This window comes from Hevea brasiliensis, chromosome 15 (genome assembly GCF_030052815.1).
Source record: "Hevea brasiliensis isolate MT/VB/25A 57/8 chromosome 15, ASM3005281v1, whole genome shotgun sequence".
Lineage (NCBI taxonomy): Eukaryota > Viridiplantae > Streptophyta > Magnoliopsida > Malpighiales > Euphorbiaceae > Hevea > Hevea brasiliensis.
The window spans coordinates 66755586-66775777 of NC_079507.1; the positions used below are offsets into that span (position 1 = coordinate 66755586).

The following is a 20192-nucleotide window of genomic DNA, read 5'->3' on the forward strand; positions in this document are numbered from 1 at the left end:
ACGGGCAGGCTGTCTCTGGCTTCAGTTTAAGCGTCACGTGTCCAGCACGACAATTCTAGCGTATCATTTCGCCAACCGCTGTTGAATAGTGAAGGCGCAATTACATTCTAATAGTGAATCGGCTATATATTATTATTATTGTTATAGGATCAAATAAATTCTGAAAGTTTGTATATTAATAATTAAATTATAGGCTATAACTAATGACATTGACACGGTATAGTGATTAACGGTATATTGATGTTTGATCATTGGATCTATAAAGCCAAAAGCATATTATATTAATGCCTTTAATTATTTCCCTTTTTTCATCATCATATTATATTACACCATTCAAAAGTTTCTACAACAATATGAGAATTAAGTTAAATGATATGCACAAAAGTTTCTACAAAAATGTAGAGCAAGTAGCAATTTTGCTAAGTCCAATATCGGCCTGACTTCACAGACACTTTTCCCGAGCACAAAGACACACCGACAAATCCACCGCCAGCCTGACAGACGCACGCCTCCGAGATCCGATGCGCCTGCAACAGTCCCATCGCACGTGCCACATCCATCCACGCGTGCCAACTTTCTGTATTCACGTGCCACGCTCTCTGCCTTCACTATTTTCTCATTCCCCAAACTGTTGAGCAAAAAATCATACCAAGAGGAAGCCGAACTTCAGTTTCCCAAATTCTCATTTCGCATTTCTCGATTTCAAGCGAAAATCGCTTCATGTGATTTGATTTTGGATCGAGGAGTTACTGGAAGGTGTGAATTTTGGGAGATTGTTGAAGTTGTCTCTAGGAGGCTGCGTCGTCGGCAATGGAGGCGATACTGGCTAGAGCCTTGGAGTACACGCTCAAGTACTGGCTCAAATCCTTCTCCAGAGATCAGTTAAAGCTTCAAGGACGTGTCGTACAACTATCCAATTTAGGTTAGCAGAGTTTCCTAATGGCTTAATGAAGGAATTTGGTTGGCTATCTGCTTTTTATTTTTTATTTTTTCCTGAAATCTCATTGAAGTTCAGTTTGGTCTAATTTTTTTGAAGGTTTAGTGTGCGCGCGCGTGTATATTAAAGTAATAGCTTAGATAGAAATGTTGAATTCAGGTCTATATATCTTGTTTATTTGTTTGGATTTAGATATAAATGGAGATGCCCTGCATGCGAGCATGGGATTGCCACCGGCGCTGAATGTAACAAAGGCAAAAGTGGGCAAATTCGAGATAATTGTTAGTTTTCACTCTCTCTCTCTCTCTCTTTGTTTTAAGATTTTTTTTGTTATTATTTTTATCATTATTTCCTTTTCCTCTCTTACTGCGAATTTACAAAATTGTTCTGAAACTTGTTAATTAATAACGATGTTGAAGAGATTGATAGTGAAAAGATGTTGAAGTTTGCATTTTATTTGGCCGTGTAATTACTAGAAAAAAAGAAATGTATTAACTTTACTTCTGTAGACTTTAACGAGCTTAGGTTATTTGACCGAAGCCTGAAGGAACCCTTTCCCGTCTTTTTAACTAAATTGTTTTTAGACTGAAACTATGGCAGTGAGAATGTGAAAGTAAATTATTTTGGTGGGACTGCAATTTTGGTATGGCATGTGTTGATCTTTTCTGGGCTATGCAAATTGGAAAAAAAAAATTGCAATTTGATGTTGAAAGTCTTCATGTAAAATTTCATCATATTTTTTTGATAGCAATCAGATGGGGTTTTATTCCATTCTTAAATTTTATTTTTCTCTAACTTGCAAGTTGTTGCTTTCTAATCTAGTTTAATTGCTGTGATTATTTGCCCTTTTTTTTTTTCCTCCACAGCTCCCCTATGTAAGTAACGTGCAAGTAGAGCCAATTGTTATACAAATTGATAGGCTCGATTTGGTTCTGGAGGAGAAACATGATTTGGATGCATGTAGCAGCTCCAACAGGTATTGTGAGTTCACATTCAGTCAGTTGTAGAATGATGCCTATAATTTTAATTGAATCTGTTACTGATTCTTTTTACGATATTGCAGCACACAGTCATCTACTGGCTCCAGCAAGGCTAGTGGCTATGGATTTGCTGATAAGGTTAGGTGCTATGTTAGGTGCAGTTGCATTGAGCTTTTGGTAGTTGGAATTCAATTACTGTAGTCAGCCTCTTGGAAATATGATTCTTTTTCTAAACCCAAATGCCTCAACCCTCCGAAACCAAGGCTTTTTACTTGCTAGAATTATTTAAAATTGAATGATGTGTAGATTTTTCATTTTTCTTAAATATAATGTTTATTTTAAAGCTTAAACTTTGCTGGAAAATTCAACTGTAAAGCTGTGTAATAAGACAGCTACCAGACAAAATGTTTGTTATGTCTTAAAATGTGGATTGCTGAGAATAAATTGACTTTTATCAGTTATATACATGCATATGTGCATTGCTTTCCCTTTTCTCACAAGTTGTATGCACTTAGGCAATTCTCATTAGAAGAAAACACATTTGGGGCTTGTTTACTCAACCTAGCAACCCAACACAATTTATCTTTACTGATCTTGTGGTTAATGAAATGCAATGGGATGGATATATTGGACATAAAAATTTGCCTTTGTTGAATACTAGATTGCAGATGGAATGACAATTCAGGTTAGCACTGTCAATCTTCTTCTTGAAACACGTGGGGGTGCTCGACGTGAGGGTGGTGCTGCTTGGTAAGTGCTTATTGTTTTCACCAGCTTTGTATTGACATCCAGCTATTAGTTATCTGTTTGTATCAACTGGAATATGTGTACTAATCACTTAACATTATATCTCTGTTCCTATATTTTTGTTTTCCTCAGCTTCTCTGAGCAACATAAGATTCAATGTAAAATAGGAACTAATGTTGCTGTCACTAGGGTGTATTTTCATTTGGTTATGTCAAATGGCCTAAGAAAACCTCTTGTTATTATTATTATTATTTTTGTATGCTTTGAAATTTAAGATGATGAAGTCACCTTTGTGGACATTATATCATCATCTTTATTGCTTCTCCAGGGCATCACCTCTAGCATCCATCACCATACGCAACCTTTTATTATGCACCACAAATGAAAATTGGCAGGTAATCTTGATATATGTTCAATATTGGGTGCTTTCTTTAGCTCAAATACTTACGTGGGTAGTTATATGTAGCAGGTTGTAAATCTTAAGGAAGCACGTGACTTCTCCCATAACAAAGGGAATATATATGTGTTCAAGGTAACATGCAAGTTTTTCGATAATTTAGACACCATATGATATGTATGCATGTTTAGAAAGATTATATTGCATTATTTATTTTCGGGGGGTGAGGCTGTGTCAGTGTCCAGTTTTTTTTTATGAAATATATAATGATGCTAAATTCATTCCTTTACAGAAATTAGAATGGGAGTCTTTATCTATTGATCTTCTGCCTCATCCTGATATGTTTGCCGATGCCAATTTAGCACGTTCTCAAGAAGGTTCAACTCATAGAGATGATGATGGTGCAAAGCGAGTTTTCTTTGGTGGAGAACGCTTTTTGGAAGGAATATCAGGAGAAGCTCATGTAATGCAAATTGTACACTTTAAGTAAATTCTTGATGAGTTTTTGCTTTATTTTGGAGTATGTAGTCCTGTGCATGTCCTAATTTCATAATTTGTATCAGATCACAGTACAGAGGACTGAACAAAACAATCCCCTTGGACTTGAGGTTCAATTACATATTACTGAAGCTATCTGTCCTGCATTAAGTGAACCAGGTATAATTGAAATGTTTCCAGCAACCAGTTTCTCTGCTCAGATTTCATCATATACAGAATAAATATCAACATTGTATGAGCAGGACTTCGAGCTCTTCTTCGCTTCATGACTGGATTATACGGATGTCTTAATAGAGGAGATGTGGATCTGAAGGCTCATCAGGTTTCAAGTTGCCTATACTGTTACGCTTAACATCTGCTGTAGTATTTCTTGTTAAATTGCCATGGATCAATCTCAATTACACTCTTTATGACTCTGCTTTTATACTTGGCAGCAATCTACAGAAGCAGCAGGATGTTCATTAGTCTCTATTCTTGTAGATCACATTTTTTTCTGCATTAAGGATGCTGGTTAGTTAGTTTTCCAATTCTCTTTACTTTCCCTATTAGTATTTTATTTTCTATTGTTCTACTAATAAAATATATAGAAGGCTTTTTTAAAACAATTTTTTTATTATTATCTGTTGATACTTTTTTTGGAATATATCTGAACTATATCAATTGTGTTTTCATTTCTACTCCCTGTTATTTGTAAAGTGCACTTTATAAGAGGCTTAGAATAAAGTATCCTGTGTTAAGTTGTGTGGATGTTTGTCCCTCCATTCATTTGTGTGTTCCACAGGACTGAGACCACAATTTCCCTTTGGACTTTTATGTATTGTGAAGGAGGGGATAATATACCACAAACCAAGATAGTTGTCCTTTATTAGATTACAATTTTCCTCAATTGACCATTTGTTCTCATTTTAATTTTACTTGCAGAGTTCCAGCTTGAGCTCTTGATGCAGTCACTTTTCTTTTCTCGGGTATTGTCCCTTAAATCATAAATGTTAAACTTTTGAATAACATAATATCACTTAAGTAGTCCAATTTTTGTTGGTAAGGTTCTATAATGTCATAACTAGTTACCATACATTCCATTCTTGAATGGCATCATTTTACTTGATCAAAGATTTTGTTAGAAGGAGCTATAGCATCTCTAGAGACCTGAGGATGAGTAATGTATAATTTGTTCCTTAAAATTGCTTTTTTTTTTTTACTATCAAGCCAATCAATTATGGTAACTGAGGAATAAATAATTTGCATTAGTCATTAAGTTGAGCTTTATGAGAAAATAATGAAGTTTAATTTTTCTCTCTATCTCTCTCTCTTTTTTTTTTTAATATTTATTCTCAGAATATTTTTTAGTGATTCAGTGCCTTCAATTTCAAATGTAGTTGGAGAACTTCCATTTTATTGAGATCTGGTGGACCTTTTATGTATTATTGGCAATTTGCATAAATTTATTGCTTTATCTGCAATTCCTGCATCTAGGATCCGAGATCCTTGAATTTTTTGACCATTGTCCTGTGTGCTTCTATGCATTTATGTTCAAGGTTTATTTGTTAAGATTTTTAGTAGTGCAAGATCTTATGCTGAGATCTTTTATTCTAGGCAACAGTTTCTGATGGAGAAATTGCTAAGAACTTGACTAAGGTTATGATTGGTGGACTGTTCTTACGGTAAATTTCATTGCTACTCCTTTTATAGATTGGTACTAACAAATATTCTCTCATTTACTCGTTCAATTATTCTTTTTTAGAAAGGATCCATTGCTGCAACCTTAGATTTGCTTATATGGTGGTGTTGGAACATTTATGCATGTGGCATTCCTTTACTTACGAATCATTATTTGTCTACTTTCTAAGAAAATTTTCTTTTATTGGAAGAAAGACTAATATTCAAGGCCATCGTGCAATAATTTCAATTGATAACAGCATAACTATTAGATCCAATCTCTCATCACCCTCCTCAATTCTAGGAGGGGAAAAAAGAAGGAACAGAGGAAGAATCAAAGGAGGAGGAGGAGGAGGAGGAGGAGGAGGAAAAGGAAGAGAGGCCATCCAATAGGATGCTATGGTTATAGGCCAGTCTCTTTTTTTTTTTTTTTTTTGTGGGTTTCCAAATACAGGAGACACTGATATGTATTAGCATGTCCTGTTTCATATGTATTAGTCTAGATCGGCCAATATGGATACTGCAATTTTATATTACCATGGAAAAGGCTGTTACTCAAACTAAGAGGCTTCAAATCTGTGGCTTTAGAGGAAAAGTTCATAAAATGATTGCTCTAAATCTGTAATCATTGAAGTTCATAAGTTGGAAACCTGATGTAGCCATGGTTATTAACTCCATCCCATACTAGTAGTTGCAGTTCAATCATCAATACTGGGAGGGAAATAGGGAAAACTGGAAGGTTTTCCCCTTCAATTCCTTGGCTTGCTTTTAGTCCTGACTTCTGATATTGAAAGAAAGATTCGTTAAATTGTGAAGTGCTTCCTTCCTATGTCTGTTATACGGTACAAGGATGTCAGATGGCTGATTTTGTGGGTCTGAGAAAAAGGTGTGGGGTGATGGAGCTTGATTTGTATAATCAAATAACTTGATTGTAATTACTATGTGAATTGCTTAATGCAGGGACACATTTTCGCGCCCTCCATGTACTTTGGTGCAACCATCAATGGAGCCTGTCACAGAAAATGATGTGCAGATTCCTGCCTTCGGTATTATTAAACCTATGAAGTTTGAAGTTCTAATTTAATGAATGTATTTGTAGTTAGGTCTGGACGTAGGTCAGTTAAAGTTTGTCTAATTGTTTTATCGTCCTCACAGCTAAGAATTTTTGCCCCCCAATATATCCTTTGGGAGACCAGCAGTGGCAGCTAAGTGTAGGTATTCCTTTGATATGCCTTCATTCACTTCAGGTCAAGCCTTCTCCAGTCCCACCATCTTTTGCTTCAGAAACAGTTATTGCTTGTGAGCCTCTTATGGTATGAGTTGATAATATCAATACATAAGCTTTTATCATCTGATATACTTAGTTCTAATTATGATTTTTCATTTTTTGCTCAGATTCACCTCCAGGAAGAATCATGTTTGCGGATATCTTCTTTCTTAGCTGATGGAATTGTTGTCAGTCGTGGAGATGTTTTACCCGATTTTTCAGTAAATTCCTTAATGTTCATTCTCAAGGAATTAGATGTCATTGTTCCTCTGGACATGAGTAAATTAAATAATCCAGTTGCCAACAAGAATTCCATTGCCCAGAATTCCTTTACTGGAGCAAGGCTTCATATTGAGAATTTGTTCTTCTCGGAGTCACCTTCCTTAAAACTCAGGCTGCTAAAGCTGGAGAAAGATCCTGCTTGCTTCTGTTTGTGGCAGGGTCAGCCTATTGATGCAAGCCAGAAGAAATGGACTGTTGGAGCATCACACCTTGGTTTGTCTCTGGAAACTTCTAGCAGGTCTAATGGGCAACTGAATTCTCATGGGTTGGCTTCAGGCTTGTGGAGATGCATTGAACTAAAAGATGCTTCTATTGAGGTAGCCATGGTAACTGCTGACGGAAGTCCATTAACAAATGTTCCTCCTCCTGGAGGTGTTGTCAGAGTAGGTGTTGCTTGTCAACAGTATTTATCCAACACTTCTGTTGAGCAGTTATTTTTTGTCCTGGATCTTTATGCTTACTTTGGCAGAGTTGGTGAAAAGGTTGCCTCCGTTGGCAAAAATAGGAGACCAAAGAGAAGTGGGAATGAATCTTCAGGTGGTAGGCTAATGGATAAGGTTCCTTGTGATACTGCAGTAAGCCTAGCAGTGAAGCTTCTTCAGGTTAGATTTCTAGAATCTTCCACAATAGATATTGAGGGATTGCCTTTGGTTCAATTTATTGGAGAATATCTTTTCATCAAAGTTTCTCACAGAACCCTTGGTGGTGCCATGGCTGTGTCATCCACTTTACACTGGCAAACTGTTGAGGTGGACTGTGTAGAGACAGATGGAAGCTTGGTGCATGAAAATTGCACAATTTTAACTTCTGTTGAGAATGGTTGTGTGGTGTCCGCAAATGGTTATCCTCAATTACGAGCCATCTTTTGGGTGCATAACCAGAGGAAGCATCAACAAAATGGTATTGCTCAGGCAATTCCGTTTCTGGATGTTAACATAGTCCATGTCATTCCATTCAGTGAACGTGATAAAGAGTGCCATAGTTTAAGTGTGTCAGCCTGTATTTCTGGTATTCGCCTTGGTGGTGGAATGAACTATGCTGAAACCCTGTTGCATCGATTTGGAATACTTGGGCCCGATGGTGGTCCTGGAGAAGGGCTTTCAAAAGGATTAAAGAATTTATCAACAGGGCCGCTATCAAAACTTTTCAAAATATCGCCTCTCACAGTTGAGTTAAGAGAGGGTATGAGATCGCCTCTCAAAATTTTTATCTAAATGGTTTCTTATTATCTATTTACTGTACTACTTCTGTGTAATCGTTTCAAGGTTTCTACATCCGCTGCTGTGGTCTTAAGTTTTCAGTTTTTCTACAGATAAGCATTCAGAAAATGGGAAAGATGGTGGGTTTTTGCACTTGGAAATGCCAGATGATTTGGATGTGTGTATAGAATTGAAAGATTGGTTATTTGCACTTGAGGGTGCACAAGAGATTGCAGAAAGGTGGTGGTTTTCCAACCCTGAAGATGTGGGCAGAGAAGAGAGGTGCTGGCACACAACTTTCCAAAGTTTGTTTGTAAAAGCAAAAAACATTCCAAGGCATGAACTGAATGGAAAAGGGAAGTCACATGGAAGACAGAAATATCCAGTGGAATTGGTCACAGTAAGTATCCATTTTTCTCCATCCTTTCCTCTTTTTTTCTTTTCTTCGGAATTAATAAATATTAATACTGTTGGTTTTGAGGCTTTTTAAAATGTTTATCGACAGAACATTATTGTGTGATTTGATAGAATTTTTTTATGAATGTACTTAGGTTGGGAAAATCTTTGGCACTTAATATGAAGATTGTCTTTGAAACCTATATTATATCCTAGGTAGTAAGTTAGGTAGTTACTGATTCCCAATGCCAAGACATATAACCTGTTTGGAAGTAGCTTCAGTTTAGGTGGGTGTTTGTTGTAGGATATCTCTACCACCACCCTGTCATTAAATGGAGTTATTATTGGTTTGTTGTGTTTAACCTTTCTTTGGTCATTTGGTCATCTTTTTTGTTGGACTTCTGCTTTGGTCCTGGTTAAGAAAGCATGTAGGTTGAGGGTTAAGACTTAGGTAAAGAAGCAACTTGAGATTGAGTTTTGAACTTTTCTGACATGACTGGAATTTCCGGTAGGATTGATCCAACAATGTTACTTTCTTATCAATGCAATAGACTTTAGTTTCCTTGTCAATTTTATCTAAATCAAGAAAGTTCCATCTGTAATCCTGGATTTACGTTTATCTTAATTCTTCAATGAATCTTCTCCCTTATTTCTCTGCTTGCTATTGGTGATTGTGTGAGGTGCTTGTAGGTTGGTGTGGAAGGCTTGCAGATCTTGAAGCCACTGGGACAAAAGGGCATTTCTGTGTCCGAGAATGGTGTGAAACAAGTCGAGACATCTGGAGGGATAAATCTTGAAGTTCACATGGTGATGTCAGGGGAAAATATTGATGATGAGATGCCCACATGGGTATTGGAAAACTTGAAATTCTCTGTTAAGCAACCGGTAATGAGATCAGAATTTCCCAACTATATTAGAATTCTCTTATTGGATGGAACATTTTACATTATGATAATTTTATGTTGTAGATTGAGGCTGTTGTGACCAAAGATGAGCTCCAGCACCTTGCTTTGTTGTGCAAGTCTGAAGTTGATGCAATGGGTCGGATAGCTGCCGGGGTCCTCAAGCTACTCAAACTGGAGCATTCCATTGGCCAGGCAACCATATACCAACTCAGCAACCTTGGTATGTCTAATTGTTTAACTAATTCCTCGTCATTTCTGTTTGGAATTGCTTTCCTAATATTCATCAAGTTGTTAGGTTGGATGTTAAAAATTGTGAGTGCGTTGGGAATATATCATCGTTTAACACTTGGTTAACCACAGATGAGTCAAGTGTCAGTGTTGTGACTTGGGAGCCTGATACAGTGGAATGGGACTGTTGGCTAATTGAACAAAATGAGCTGAAAATTTAAGCATAGAGCAACAAAAAATATGAGCATTAACAAGAGCATTGCAAACTGACTAAATATATAAAGAGTGAAAACTGACGAATAAAAAATGGTGAACCAGTTATTGATGCTTTCGTGAAATATTACTGAAAGCGATTTATTTTATTTTGGATTATGGTGGTCCATTAATAAATTTAATTGAAGCAGAGAATTGTAAATGCAATCCATGTTAAGGAAAATAGTTTTGTTTGCTATCAGGAAAACTGGCTGATTCTTCTGTTAAGAAATGGACGCAAAATAGAATTGTCTGAAATTGCTTCATAGTGCTTGAAGATATGGTCAACTAATTTACTGTTAATACTTTTTTGTATATTTCTCTCTAAATTGTGAAAAGAAATTGTAAATCAATCTGTATGTGTTCTAAATTTCCAAATTTTGAGTTTTGGCCCTATTGAAACCTGAGATAATTACAACATGTTATCCATGAGGCATTTTATGGATATTCTCAAAACATTCTCACGTCTGTTATCATTACTGTTTTATCAAGTTGAACTTTAACCACACATTCATCTGAAGCTCTAATTGGTATAGATAAGCCGCTGCTGCTGCTAATTTAAATATGTCAATTTCATTCTGTGGGCTTTCTTCTTCGGATGTGTCTCTCATTTTATTTGCTATTTCAACCCTAACATTTTGGACTATGTTTTTGACATCAAGTTTTACTTATGGCATATACAATTCAGTTCCTAGAGAAGAATGAACACTTGGTTAGCCATGCATCCCAGGTTTAACTTTGAATTCTTGGTTGATTCTGCATTTCGCAATTTATAACTTGCAGGAAGTGAAAGCTTTGACAAAATTTTCTCCCCACAGAGGCTTAGCAGGGATAGTCCTCGTAGCATTGGTTTTTCCCCATCGTCGCATATGATTAACGAGACTTTGCCGACAATGTTGGAATCAACAGTTGATTCACTTGAGGAGGCAGTTTTGGATTCACAAGCTAAATGTTCTGCCCTTATTACTGATGTATCCGCTTCAGAATCGTCTGTACAGTATCTTGCCGAAATCAAACAACTAAGCCAGAATCTTGAAAGAATGCAGAATTTAATGAAGCAATTACAGACTCGAATTTAATTTGCGTTGGTCGTGCTATTTCCATCTTGTGCAATTTTGGGATCATATGGTATACAATTCTTTTCTTGTATATAGGTATATAATTATAGATGCAGGTTGAGCATTGTGGTGATAAGGCAGAAATGAAAGCCGTTCAATTGTAGTAAAACAAATTTTGTATCCTGTAGATGATATTCGTTGTGCATTATTGTTTATAAACGCATTTGCTGTATTACCAGAGCAAGTTTGTTTTAATTCTTCAAATTGCCATGTTACTCTCTTCATTAGTATCTCTCTTTTAATAATTGCATTGTTTTTATCTTAGTTTCATGCTGAACAAGAGTCCTCTTCGGTATTTCTGAGCAAATTCAGTTGCATTCTTGTAAATGAATTTTCTTGTTCATACCTATCGAGTGTTATAATTGCGTACCCTATGTCTTTGGCTACTCTTCTTATTGCAAAGAGCGAAGCTAGTTATCTTTATCTGCACCAACCTTCAACGCCGTTAACCTTAGAATAGTTTTGATAAATTAGGTTTTTAATACCTGTTCATACATAATTTGACAGTCGAATTTAACTTTTCCTAATCGGGAAAAAAAAAAAAAGGCAGCACAGTAAAATATCCACAAACTACCACGCCAAAAATAAGCTATGATAGGAATCGGTCGGATACACTTGGATAGACCTAGGAAGATGATGCTGCATCCCAACGCCATATGGTTCCATCCTCACAGCAGCTAAGTATGGTGCTGCGACGTACAAGAAGAAAGTTTCAATATTTTATTAAATCAAAGATTGCCATGATAAAAATGTAAGTGAACAGTTTATTCATGTGGCAACGGGAATTACCTCCCATCAAATGACATTGCAGTTTGTCTTATCGGAGATTTGGATTGACTATGAGATAGCCTGGAAGAGCCAATACGAATGAGTGAGTAAGCATGAGAACCTGTTCATATATTGAACTACCAGTTTCTTTGATGTAAAGTTAGCTGAACTGTAAAGAGCCTAAAAACCTTGCAATGAGAACAGGGGGACTACTTTGCAATTCCCAAACATAGATCTTTCCTTCCCTATTCCCTGTTAGATAGAGACTAAATTCCATGAGTAATTACACAATTTTTGAAAAAATAAAGCTTAAGAGGGAGTAATAGTAGTAGTGATTATCGCAGGAAATTATTCCAATGGATACAAAGTAAGAGAGGAACCACTATTTGACTTTGCTTTACCTATAGCAGCTGCATTGTAATGGAAATCACAAGAAAACTTGATGAACCAAATATCACATTCAGGAACAGGGTATTTTTGAAGAATGTCAACTGTACCCTACAGAAGAGACGATTTCCAATGGATTAAAATGGCCAAACAAAAGTAGCAAGAAACAAGAAACAAAGAAGCATCCATAAACAAAAGTAGATTAGATATCCAAGACTAAAAGAACTGATGTCCACAGTAAGAAATATCAAAGAGGAAACACCAACCTCCCCAGGAGACTGTTCCTTCATCTTTGGCTCCCATAGCACAATCTCATTGTCAACACTCTGCAGTTATGCAACACAAATCACTGACACAAGCATAGGAAAGAAGTCTGCACAAAGCATGTCTAAATGTATTTCTCAGAATTAAGACTCTTATTTAAGCTTCCATTACATAATGGATCATGTTCTAGTCACTGATAAAAAACGATTGTCTTGCTGTCAGCTTCTAAAATTAAGTAAATGATGGCCTTCTGGGAAAATTGAGGTGTATCGTCAGGTTAACTTACTTTCATCTTAGGGACCTGAAGTCTTTACAGCAGCCAACATAATTCATCATCTTAAGGTTCATGCTAAGCATAAAACTAGATAACAAACACCAATTGTACCACCAATAAAAAAGACTTCATACGGCTTGAAAAAAAGCTAACTTTGAAGGCAATGGCAAGCTAACTCAAGTTAAGTGCATCACAAAGGCCATGCAGTCACATGTTATGTCAAACATTTATAAAAAAATTTACTATTCAACGAGCAACGGCCAAGTGATTTACCTTTGACAGGATAAAGTCACCAAGCCATCTATTACAATCAACATAGTTTGAATGAACTGAAGCTATGAACACCTGCAAAGAAAAAATTAATCCCATATATTACACGAAATACACGTTAATCCTATATGATAGGAAAAAGGGAGAAAATGCTACTCACAGGAAATTGTACATATTTTGTTGGGAACTTTGAAGGAAGATCTGTCCACGTGAATGACTTCTCTACATATGTCCAAAACTCTGCAGACAGGTAAAAAACAAGACTGAGGAATATAATAAACAGATGAATATAATGATGATTAGTTGATTATGTAATGAAACAGCATTTACATTTCACATTTCATTATTTTTTTTATCCCAAAATTCACACAGCATTTAGTGGCATTTATTGGTAAAATTGGACAGGATTAGGCTATCACTAATGAAATAGTCCAATGCCTCATTTGTATCTAAAAAGACTTGTTTAATAATAAAAAAAAAAAAACCTTGTGAATCATGTGTAGCTTACCTTTCATTGACCAAATCTTGACAGTGTTGTCCATTCCACAACTTGCAATCCGATATATGTCTGATGGATGGAAGTCCTACAGCAACCACCACAATTTTGCAATTTATTTTCCAATTAACCTAGGAACTAAAATGTGACAAAACTGCTAAAACATAAAACTGTCTTCATAGTGCAGCAGTGGATGTGCCACTCCTTTCTGTCACTTACCACACTCAGAACTTCATTCCGATGACCCCCAGCTCCAGCAAATATCAAAATGCAAATTCCAGTGTGAACATTCCACAGTCGAACTGATTCATCCTGGTCCACTCTTAATATTTGTTATGCAAGGCAAAATGAAGACATGAAAAAAGCAAATTGTCACTTACTTTGCTTGCGGACACCACAAGTGAAGGTTTCAGGGGCTGAGTTCTGATTTCATTTATTGAATCTCCATGGCCAACAAAACTCTGCACATGCATAACATGTAATGACACAAAAATGAGGAATAAAATTTTCTTTCATGTCTTGGAATTGGATGGAGAAATTATTTTGATAATTTTTTTAATAATAGTCAAAGTGGTAATAGCGTGAATATAGATTACAGAGCAATAGAAAAGAATGTGAATTACACTAAAAGGATTAGATCTTTAAAAGTAAATGAAGCACTTGAGAGAATAAAAGTGGGCAAAGCCTGTGGACCCGATGGAATACCAATTGAAGTGTGGAAGTGTTTGGAAAATCTGGGAGTGTCATGGTTAACTAAATTATTTAATAAAATTCTAAACTCAAAGAAAATACTTGATGAATGAAGGAGTATTTTAGTATCTATTTTTAAAAATAAGAGAGACATACAAAGTTGCTCAAACTATAGGGGAATTAAACTCATGAGCTATACTATGAAATTGTGGGAGAGGTTTGTGGAACATCGACTACGTCATGACACTTCTATCTTTCCCAATCAATTTGGCTTCATGCTCGGTCGTTCAATTATGGAAACGATCTTTCTCATTAAAAGCTTGATGGAGAAATACAGAGATGTGAAGAAAGATCTACATATGGTTTTTATCGATTTGAAGAAGGCTTATGATAATATTTCAAGAGATGTCTTATGGAGAATGTTAGAACAAAAGAGGGTATCTATTAGGTACATACAAGTGTTGAAAGATATGTATGAAGGAACAACTACTATTGTGCGCACAGTGGGAGGAGACACAAGAGATTTTCCTATCTCAGTTGGATTACACCAAAATTCAGCTGTGAGTCCTTACCATTTCACATTAATTCTAGAAAAATTGTGAAATATATTCAAGAGAGTATCCCTTGGTGTATGATGTTTGCGGATGTTATAGTTTAAATAGATGAGACGCGAGAAGTAATCAACAGAAACCTAGAGTTTTGGAAAAGTATTCTAGAGTCAAAGGGTTTTAAGTTAAGTAGAACGAATACATAATACATGCATTGCAAGTTCAGTGAAGGCCGAACTGGTAATAGGGAAAAAGTTAGTTTGTATGGAGTGGTATTGCCCCAAAGTAATCACTTTAAATATTTAAATATCTCGGCTCAATCCTTCAAGTAGATAGGGGATATGAGGAGGATGTTAGTCATAGGATTAAAGCCGGATTGTTGAAGTGGAGACGTGCCAAGGGAGTTTTACGTGATCATAAGATTCTGAATAAGTTGAAAGGAAAATTTTACCGTACAGCTATACGATTGGCTATGCTATATAGTAGTGAGTGTTGGAAAATGAAGGAGCCGTATGTGTCTAAAATGAGAGTTGCGGAGATGAGAATGTTAAAGTGAATGAGTGACCATACTAGACTAGATAAAGTCCGTAATGAAAGTATTAGAGAAAAAGTAAGAATGGTGACAATTGAGGATAAAGTGAGAGAAGAGAGATTAAGGTGGTTTGGTCATATGAAGCATAGACATATGGAAGCTCCAGTTAGACAAGTAGAGCACATCGAGTTAGAGGATAGAAAGAAAAGAAGGGATAGATCTAAACTGACTTGGAGGAGAGTAGTACAACATGACCTAGAAGCATTACACATTTTCAAGAATTTAACCCAAAATTGTTTAAAGTAAAGAAAGAGAAACCATATAGTCGACCAAAATAAATTTTTGGGATAAAAGTTTAGTTAAGTTGAGTTGAGTCTTGGAATTGGATGTACAACGCATAAAAGCCACTTCAAAATGAATAGAATATAGTCGTATAATTTTGTTTGCAACTGAAAAGAAGAATGAAACTGAACAAAGCAGAATACGTAGTATTCCTTCTCTATCTCTCCTACTATTAACACTGTGTTTGGATTGAGTACAGCGTGGTTTATTAATGTATCATATCATACTGTGCTACATTGTATTGTATGGTTTTTATTGTTAACATGTTTGGAAAGATGATATGGTATAGAATGATTTCACAACCTTTTCTTGTTTGGTTAGATAGTATGATACAATATAATAAATATGAAGATTACTAAAATATCCTTATTGCCGTTTTAAATATATAAAGAGTTGTTTTAAACTTTGCTTACACTGTTTGAAAAACGATAAATTTTTTCTAAAACCAAAGAGTTCAATGTTGATTACCTAATTAACAAAATAGATGAAATAGATATACAAAATGAAATCACTCACCAACAAACAAGAAAATAGATTCTAGAGCCAGGTAATAAAGAATCAGAAAATCAAATCCAACAATCAAACAAAAACAAAAAGGATAATTACCAATAAAAACTCATTAACTCACACTTGTGATGAGTTTGGACTATACCCACACCCACAATTGGTGGCTAGAGCAAGAGTAGAGAGGGGTATTAAAGTGTAATTGTAGAATTATTAAAACTTGAAAGGGGCTATGAAGGATTTGTGATGTGAGAGACCGAAGATTTTTTACCGAAGAGAAAGACTGAAAATGAGTGATAATGAACGTTTATAAATAAAAAGAATATGGTATAATTGAAATTTTATAAATTGTGTAAGTATAAAATAGAATGCAAAAATTTTAAACCATCTAAACCATGGGAAACCACTATCCAAACAAGGGGTAAAGCTGTTCTAAGTCCCATTATCGTAAAAACAATAATTATTTTGATAATAAGCTCAAGAAACAAGATAAGACACCTTGTGTATCTTCTCATTGCTCGCATCAATTACACGGATGATACCATTGATTCCTCCAGCTACAACAAATGGAGTTCCATCAACGTTACATGCCCAGCTCACCGTATAAAAAGACTCATCCTTCTGATCTACAAAGCACATGGATATTCCAAACTTTTTTAAGGAAATTTGCACATATTTACATTAGGAAAACAACCTGCAAGCGCAGAAATAATATCAACAAAAAAGACAAAAAAAAAACCCAGAATAACTGGTGTTTTTTCTTACATCTTCATCAACATACGATTGCAAAACCGCTATGACGCCTCCTTCAAGACATTGATAAACAGTCACCTGTAAAAAATAGAAATAAGATTGTATATTATCAAAGAAGAGAAAAAGAGAAACACGAAAATGGAAACAAGCAAGCATTGCCACTCTGATTACTAAGGTAAAAATTCCAACAAGAACAGGGATTTTTGAACAGCCAAAAATCCTTCATTTTGGAGGTTTGTACTTTACAGTATGGCAATTCAAGACTACAAAATTCAGCTAAGATGAACAAACATTTAATGAAATTGAACCTTGAACAAGGTGGAGATTCTAAATAACAATCCCAATCAGAAAAATTCTAATTAATAACCAAAGTAGGACTAAATAAAAAAAGGGGTCGGTTTCGTCGGCAAGAAAACAACGTGTTGGTAAGGAAAAGAAAGAGCGGTACAAACCCGGTTGCCGCCCACGGTGGCGAAGACGTTGAAGTAACGAGAGTCGATGAAGTTGAAAACGACGGCGTAGAGGGGACGCTTGCCCTCCTGCAGTCTGTTAGTGACTCTGTACTCCCTCTTCTTGGAGGAGGCGAGTGAACCCACCACTGGGTCGCATCCTAACGCGATTTTCGCCATCGACCACCGGATCGCGACAGCTCAAAAATGATAATCTAACTCCGTTCCAGTTTCAGATATGTTTGTTCAAATTAAGATTGTTGTGCCCTAAACAAGCAATTGCTGGATGCGGTAAACGAATCAAACCGAGTTTTGAAGAATTTCAGAACTTGATTCTCCAAAATATTTTTGAGTTCAAACCGAATTTAAGTTCAATTCATATGGAATTCGAACCTAATATCAATAAATTCAAGTTTGATTAATTTAAAAAAAAAAAAAGTTTTAAAGGAATTGAGTCGAGCAAGCCGAACCTTTATCTAACGAGTTTCAAGCAACTCAGTAGAGACCTTGGGCTATGAAATTCAAAATATATAATTTTCATTAAATCTCATAAAAAATTTTAATTTTTATAAAATATTAAATTTAAATTATAAATAACTATACTGTATAACTACATTTTATATATTAATTATATTATAATTTTAAATAATATATTATTTTTAAAATATTTATAAATAAAAATAATAAATATTTATAATATAATAATCAACATATCTAATATAAATATTTTTATAATTGAGTAACTTATACTTGAACTCACTCACGAGCCTAAATATTAATCAAATAAAATATGCACATTTTTTATATGTCAAAATCATTTACTTCTTATGTTATATATATATATATATATATATATATATATTAATTTCATAGATTTATTATTAATTAAAAACGACATGTTCTTTACCATATCAGCTAATAGACAGATAGTCTCAATAGAATAAAATCTAATGGGTATATATGTCAAATTTAATTTTGTGAATGTCACGTCTTCATAAACATTCTCGCATGCTTCAAATCAACTTATATTCTTTCCCTTAAACGTCAACCAGCTTCAATGCAACAAGTTGTCTCCCAGAAAGCTAAAAAATTGTGCAATGGGTAATCTCCACTAAGCAAACCCTGTAATCTCCCATGAGTCTGCTTCTAACGTTACTCTGGTTCGAGCCTTTTTTATATGTAGCATACACAAAACAAATAATTCACATCGCCAAGCTCAAAGCTCATCAGACCTTACCAGTAAAATACGACAATGCCATTAATCAATTGTCAGAACAGCTGGTCACTGGAGCATATGAATATTGAATACCAATTTCAATTCAAAAAACTACTAATTTGAATATGAGAATTGCTCCAACAAGTAGCTAAATACCCACACAAATTTGAAAATTAAAAAAAAAATGATAATAAGAATCCAAACTTAACAAAAATTGAGCAAATAAAATAGTGATAAAATCCCTATTATGTTCCCAACAGAGCTTCCAATCATTTCTGCGTTTGAACTGAGCTTTATACCCTTCTTGGGATTGACCAGAGTGCCTTGATTACTGATAATCACATTGGCTCCGACCAAGATCCTATGCCTCTTAGTTTGCCATGCCATAATCTTGTACCTCACCGAAGTCGCCATATCTACCCGGAAAACCGCCGACCCATTAGAAACAGCCAGCGAAACCGCTTCCCAGTCAAGTCCCCTGGCGTTAAAACTACCATTCTTCGTTGCCTTCTTCTTATGCCCTTGATAAAAATTGGGGATGGTGAAATTCCCTATGAAGTGAGTCTTGTTTGGGCTGTCAAAAAATGTTACATTTACGGGATCGTAATAGACACCCTTGTCCTTGTTGGTGTTCTCTAGTCTGAGCTGAAAGAAGAGAGTGGTGTTTCCTGGAGGATTTAGGGTCTTGTTAAGGGCGGGAATGTAAAATTGTTGGAGTAAGCATTTGGGTTTCGAGGGACGCAGACTTAACCACATGAAAAGAGCAGCCAAGCCTAGAGTGAATATGAAGCTGCAGCACTTCTTGCAGCAATCTGTCATGGCTTTCCGGTGATGAAAGGAGGTTTTCCGGTGAAGCCCCTAAAAGGGTCTAAGAAGAAGAAGAAGAAGACGAAGATGTAGGCTTGTGCAGGGCTAGATTTGTTGCTGAGATATTCGGTGTTGCTCTGTTCTCTTCTTCTGTAAAAGAAAGAATAATTAGACGACTCGAGTCTTGAGGGTCCCTGGATTTGTTTATTTTTTAGCTTTTGTGGGCAATGATAAAGCTACAGGTAGTGGTGCCTCGGTTTTCCATTCTGACCAATTGGACTGAGGCAATGGAGATGATTGAGTGCACAGGCCGATGATGGTAAGGCATAGACAAGGCCAGCAGCGCAACAGGTTCCCATTGACCTGTAATAAATGACTATCTGACACTCTCCCATGTGAATTGTACATATCTGAGACCCATCCGGTCTCTCACTGTAAAAGAAAAAGTAAGTGACGGTTAATTTGAATTTGTTTGGTGCGGAAATTCTTTTACAATTTACTATGATTATTCTCCTAAAAGAATTTTTATTTTATTCTGATTTAAAAATTTATATATGGAAATTGAAAAAAAATATTATAAATTGGAAATTTATTTGAATATATATGGAAACATTAAAAAAAAAAAAATCAAAGCTTAACAAATTTAAATATTTGAATAATAAGTTTGTGGGCTTGCTTGGAAGTCCAAATTACTAATAAGAAGTGCCCAAAAACGACGGCTGCAGGCCAAGCCTGGCCTTTCCATTTAGGTCAGAGCGCTGCTTAATTATAAACCTAGTTGTCAACCCCCTACCATCCAATGGGCCGGAAACTTAGTTTTCAACCTGTAATAATTTTATCAAATATTTGTTGAGTATTCGGCTGGCACAATTTCTATTTTTAGAAGGTCCATCAATGTCTATCTTGATATTGAAATAGAAGTGCTATTAGTAACACAATTGCTTATTGATTTAAAAAAAATGAGTGCAGCAAATGGTAAAAATTAAACCTTAGTGATTCTTAAAGCCAAAAAATAGGAAAAGAAAAATAA

The 20192-nt window shown here is 35.5% G+C and overlaps 3 protein-coding genes across 5 annotated transcripts; 1 reads left to right on the forward strand and 2 right to left on the reverse strand.

Moving 5' to 3' along the window:
• The first annotated feature begins 392 nt into the window (after positions 1-392).
• Positions 393-11086, forward strand: LOC110653644 (uncharacterized). Of its 3 annotated transcripts, XM_058137307.1 has the most exons (20): positions 393-922; positions 1130-1218; positions 1804-1913; positions 2001-2055; positions 2579-2667; positions 2993-3059; positions 3134-3196; positions 3354-3524; positions 3625-3718; positions 3802-3881; positions 3994-4069; positions 4481-4524; positions 5153-5220; positions 6176-6261; positions 6371-6528; positions 6611-7946; positions 8077-8363; positions 9050-9244; positions 9328-9484; positions 10528-11086. In XM_058137307.1, the coding sequence occupies exons 1-20, from the start codon at positions 811-813 to the stop codon at positions 10821-10823; spliced, it is 3633 nt and encodes a 1210-aa protein (XP_057993290.1). In that variant the 5' UTR covers positions 393-810; the 3' UTR covers positions 10824-11086. The 3 variants fall into 3 exon arrangements, 2 of the variants coding, with proteins under 2 accessions (XP_057993290.1, XP_057993291.1); XR_009144413.1 differs by lacking the exon at positions 10528-11086 and having other exon boundaries at positions 399-922; positions 9040-9244; positions 9328-9475; XM_058137308.1 differs by lacking the exons at positions 393-922; positions 1130-1218; positions 1804-1913 and having other exon boundaries at positions 2586-2667.
• Positions 11087-11297: 211 nt separating this feature from the next.
• On the reverse strand, positions 11298-17648 carry LOC110653645 (polycomb group protein FIE1). The gene is made up of 13 exons (XM_021809380.2): positions 17143-17648; positions 16703-16768; positions 16436-16558; positions 13702-13782; positions 13541-13633; positions 13334-13409; positions 12986-13065; positions 12829-12900; positions 12284-12343; positions 12032-12128; positions 11819-11882; positions 11652-11711; positions 11298-11551 (listed from the first exon to the last, which is right to left on the reverse strand). Exons 1-13 carry the CDS (start codon positions 17317-17319, stop codon positions 11488-11490), a joined length of 1113 nt encoding a protein of 370 aa, XP_021665072.1. The 5' UTR covers positions 17320-17648; the 3' UTR covers positions 11298-11487.
• A 724-nt stretch (positions 17649-18372) lies between these two features.
• Positions 18373-19506, reverse strand: LOC110653646 (protein NDR1-like). The gene has a single exon (XM_058137309.1). The coding sequence runs from the start codon at positions 19172-19174 to the stop codon at positions 18560-18562; it is 615 nt and encodes a 204-aa protein (XP_057993292.1). The 5' UTR covers positions 19175-19506; the 3' UTR covers positions 18373-18559.
• Positions 19507-20192: the final 686 nt, after the last annotated feature.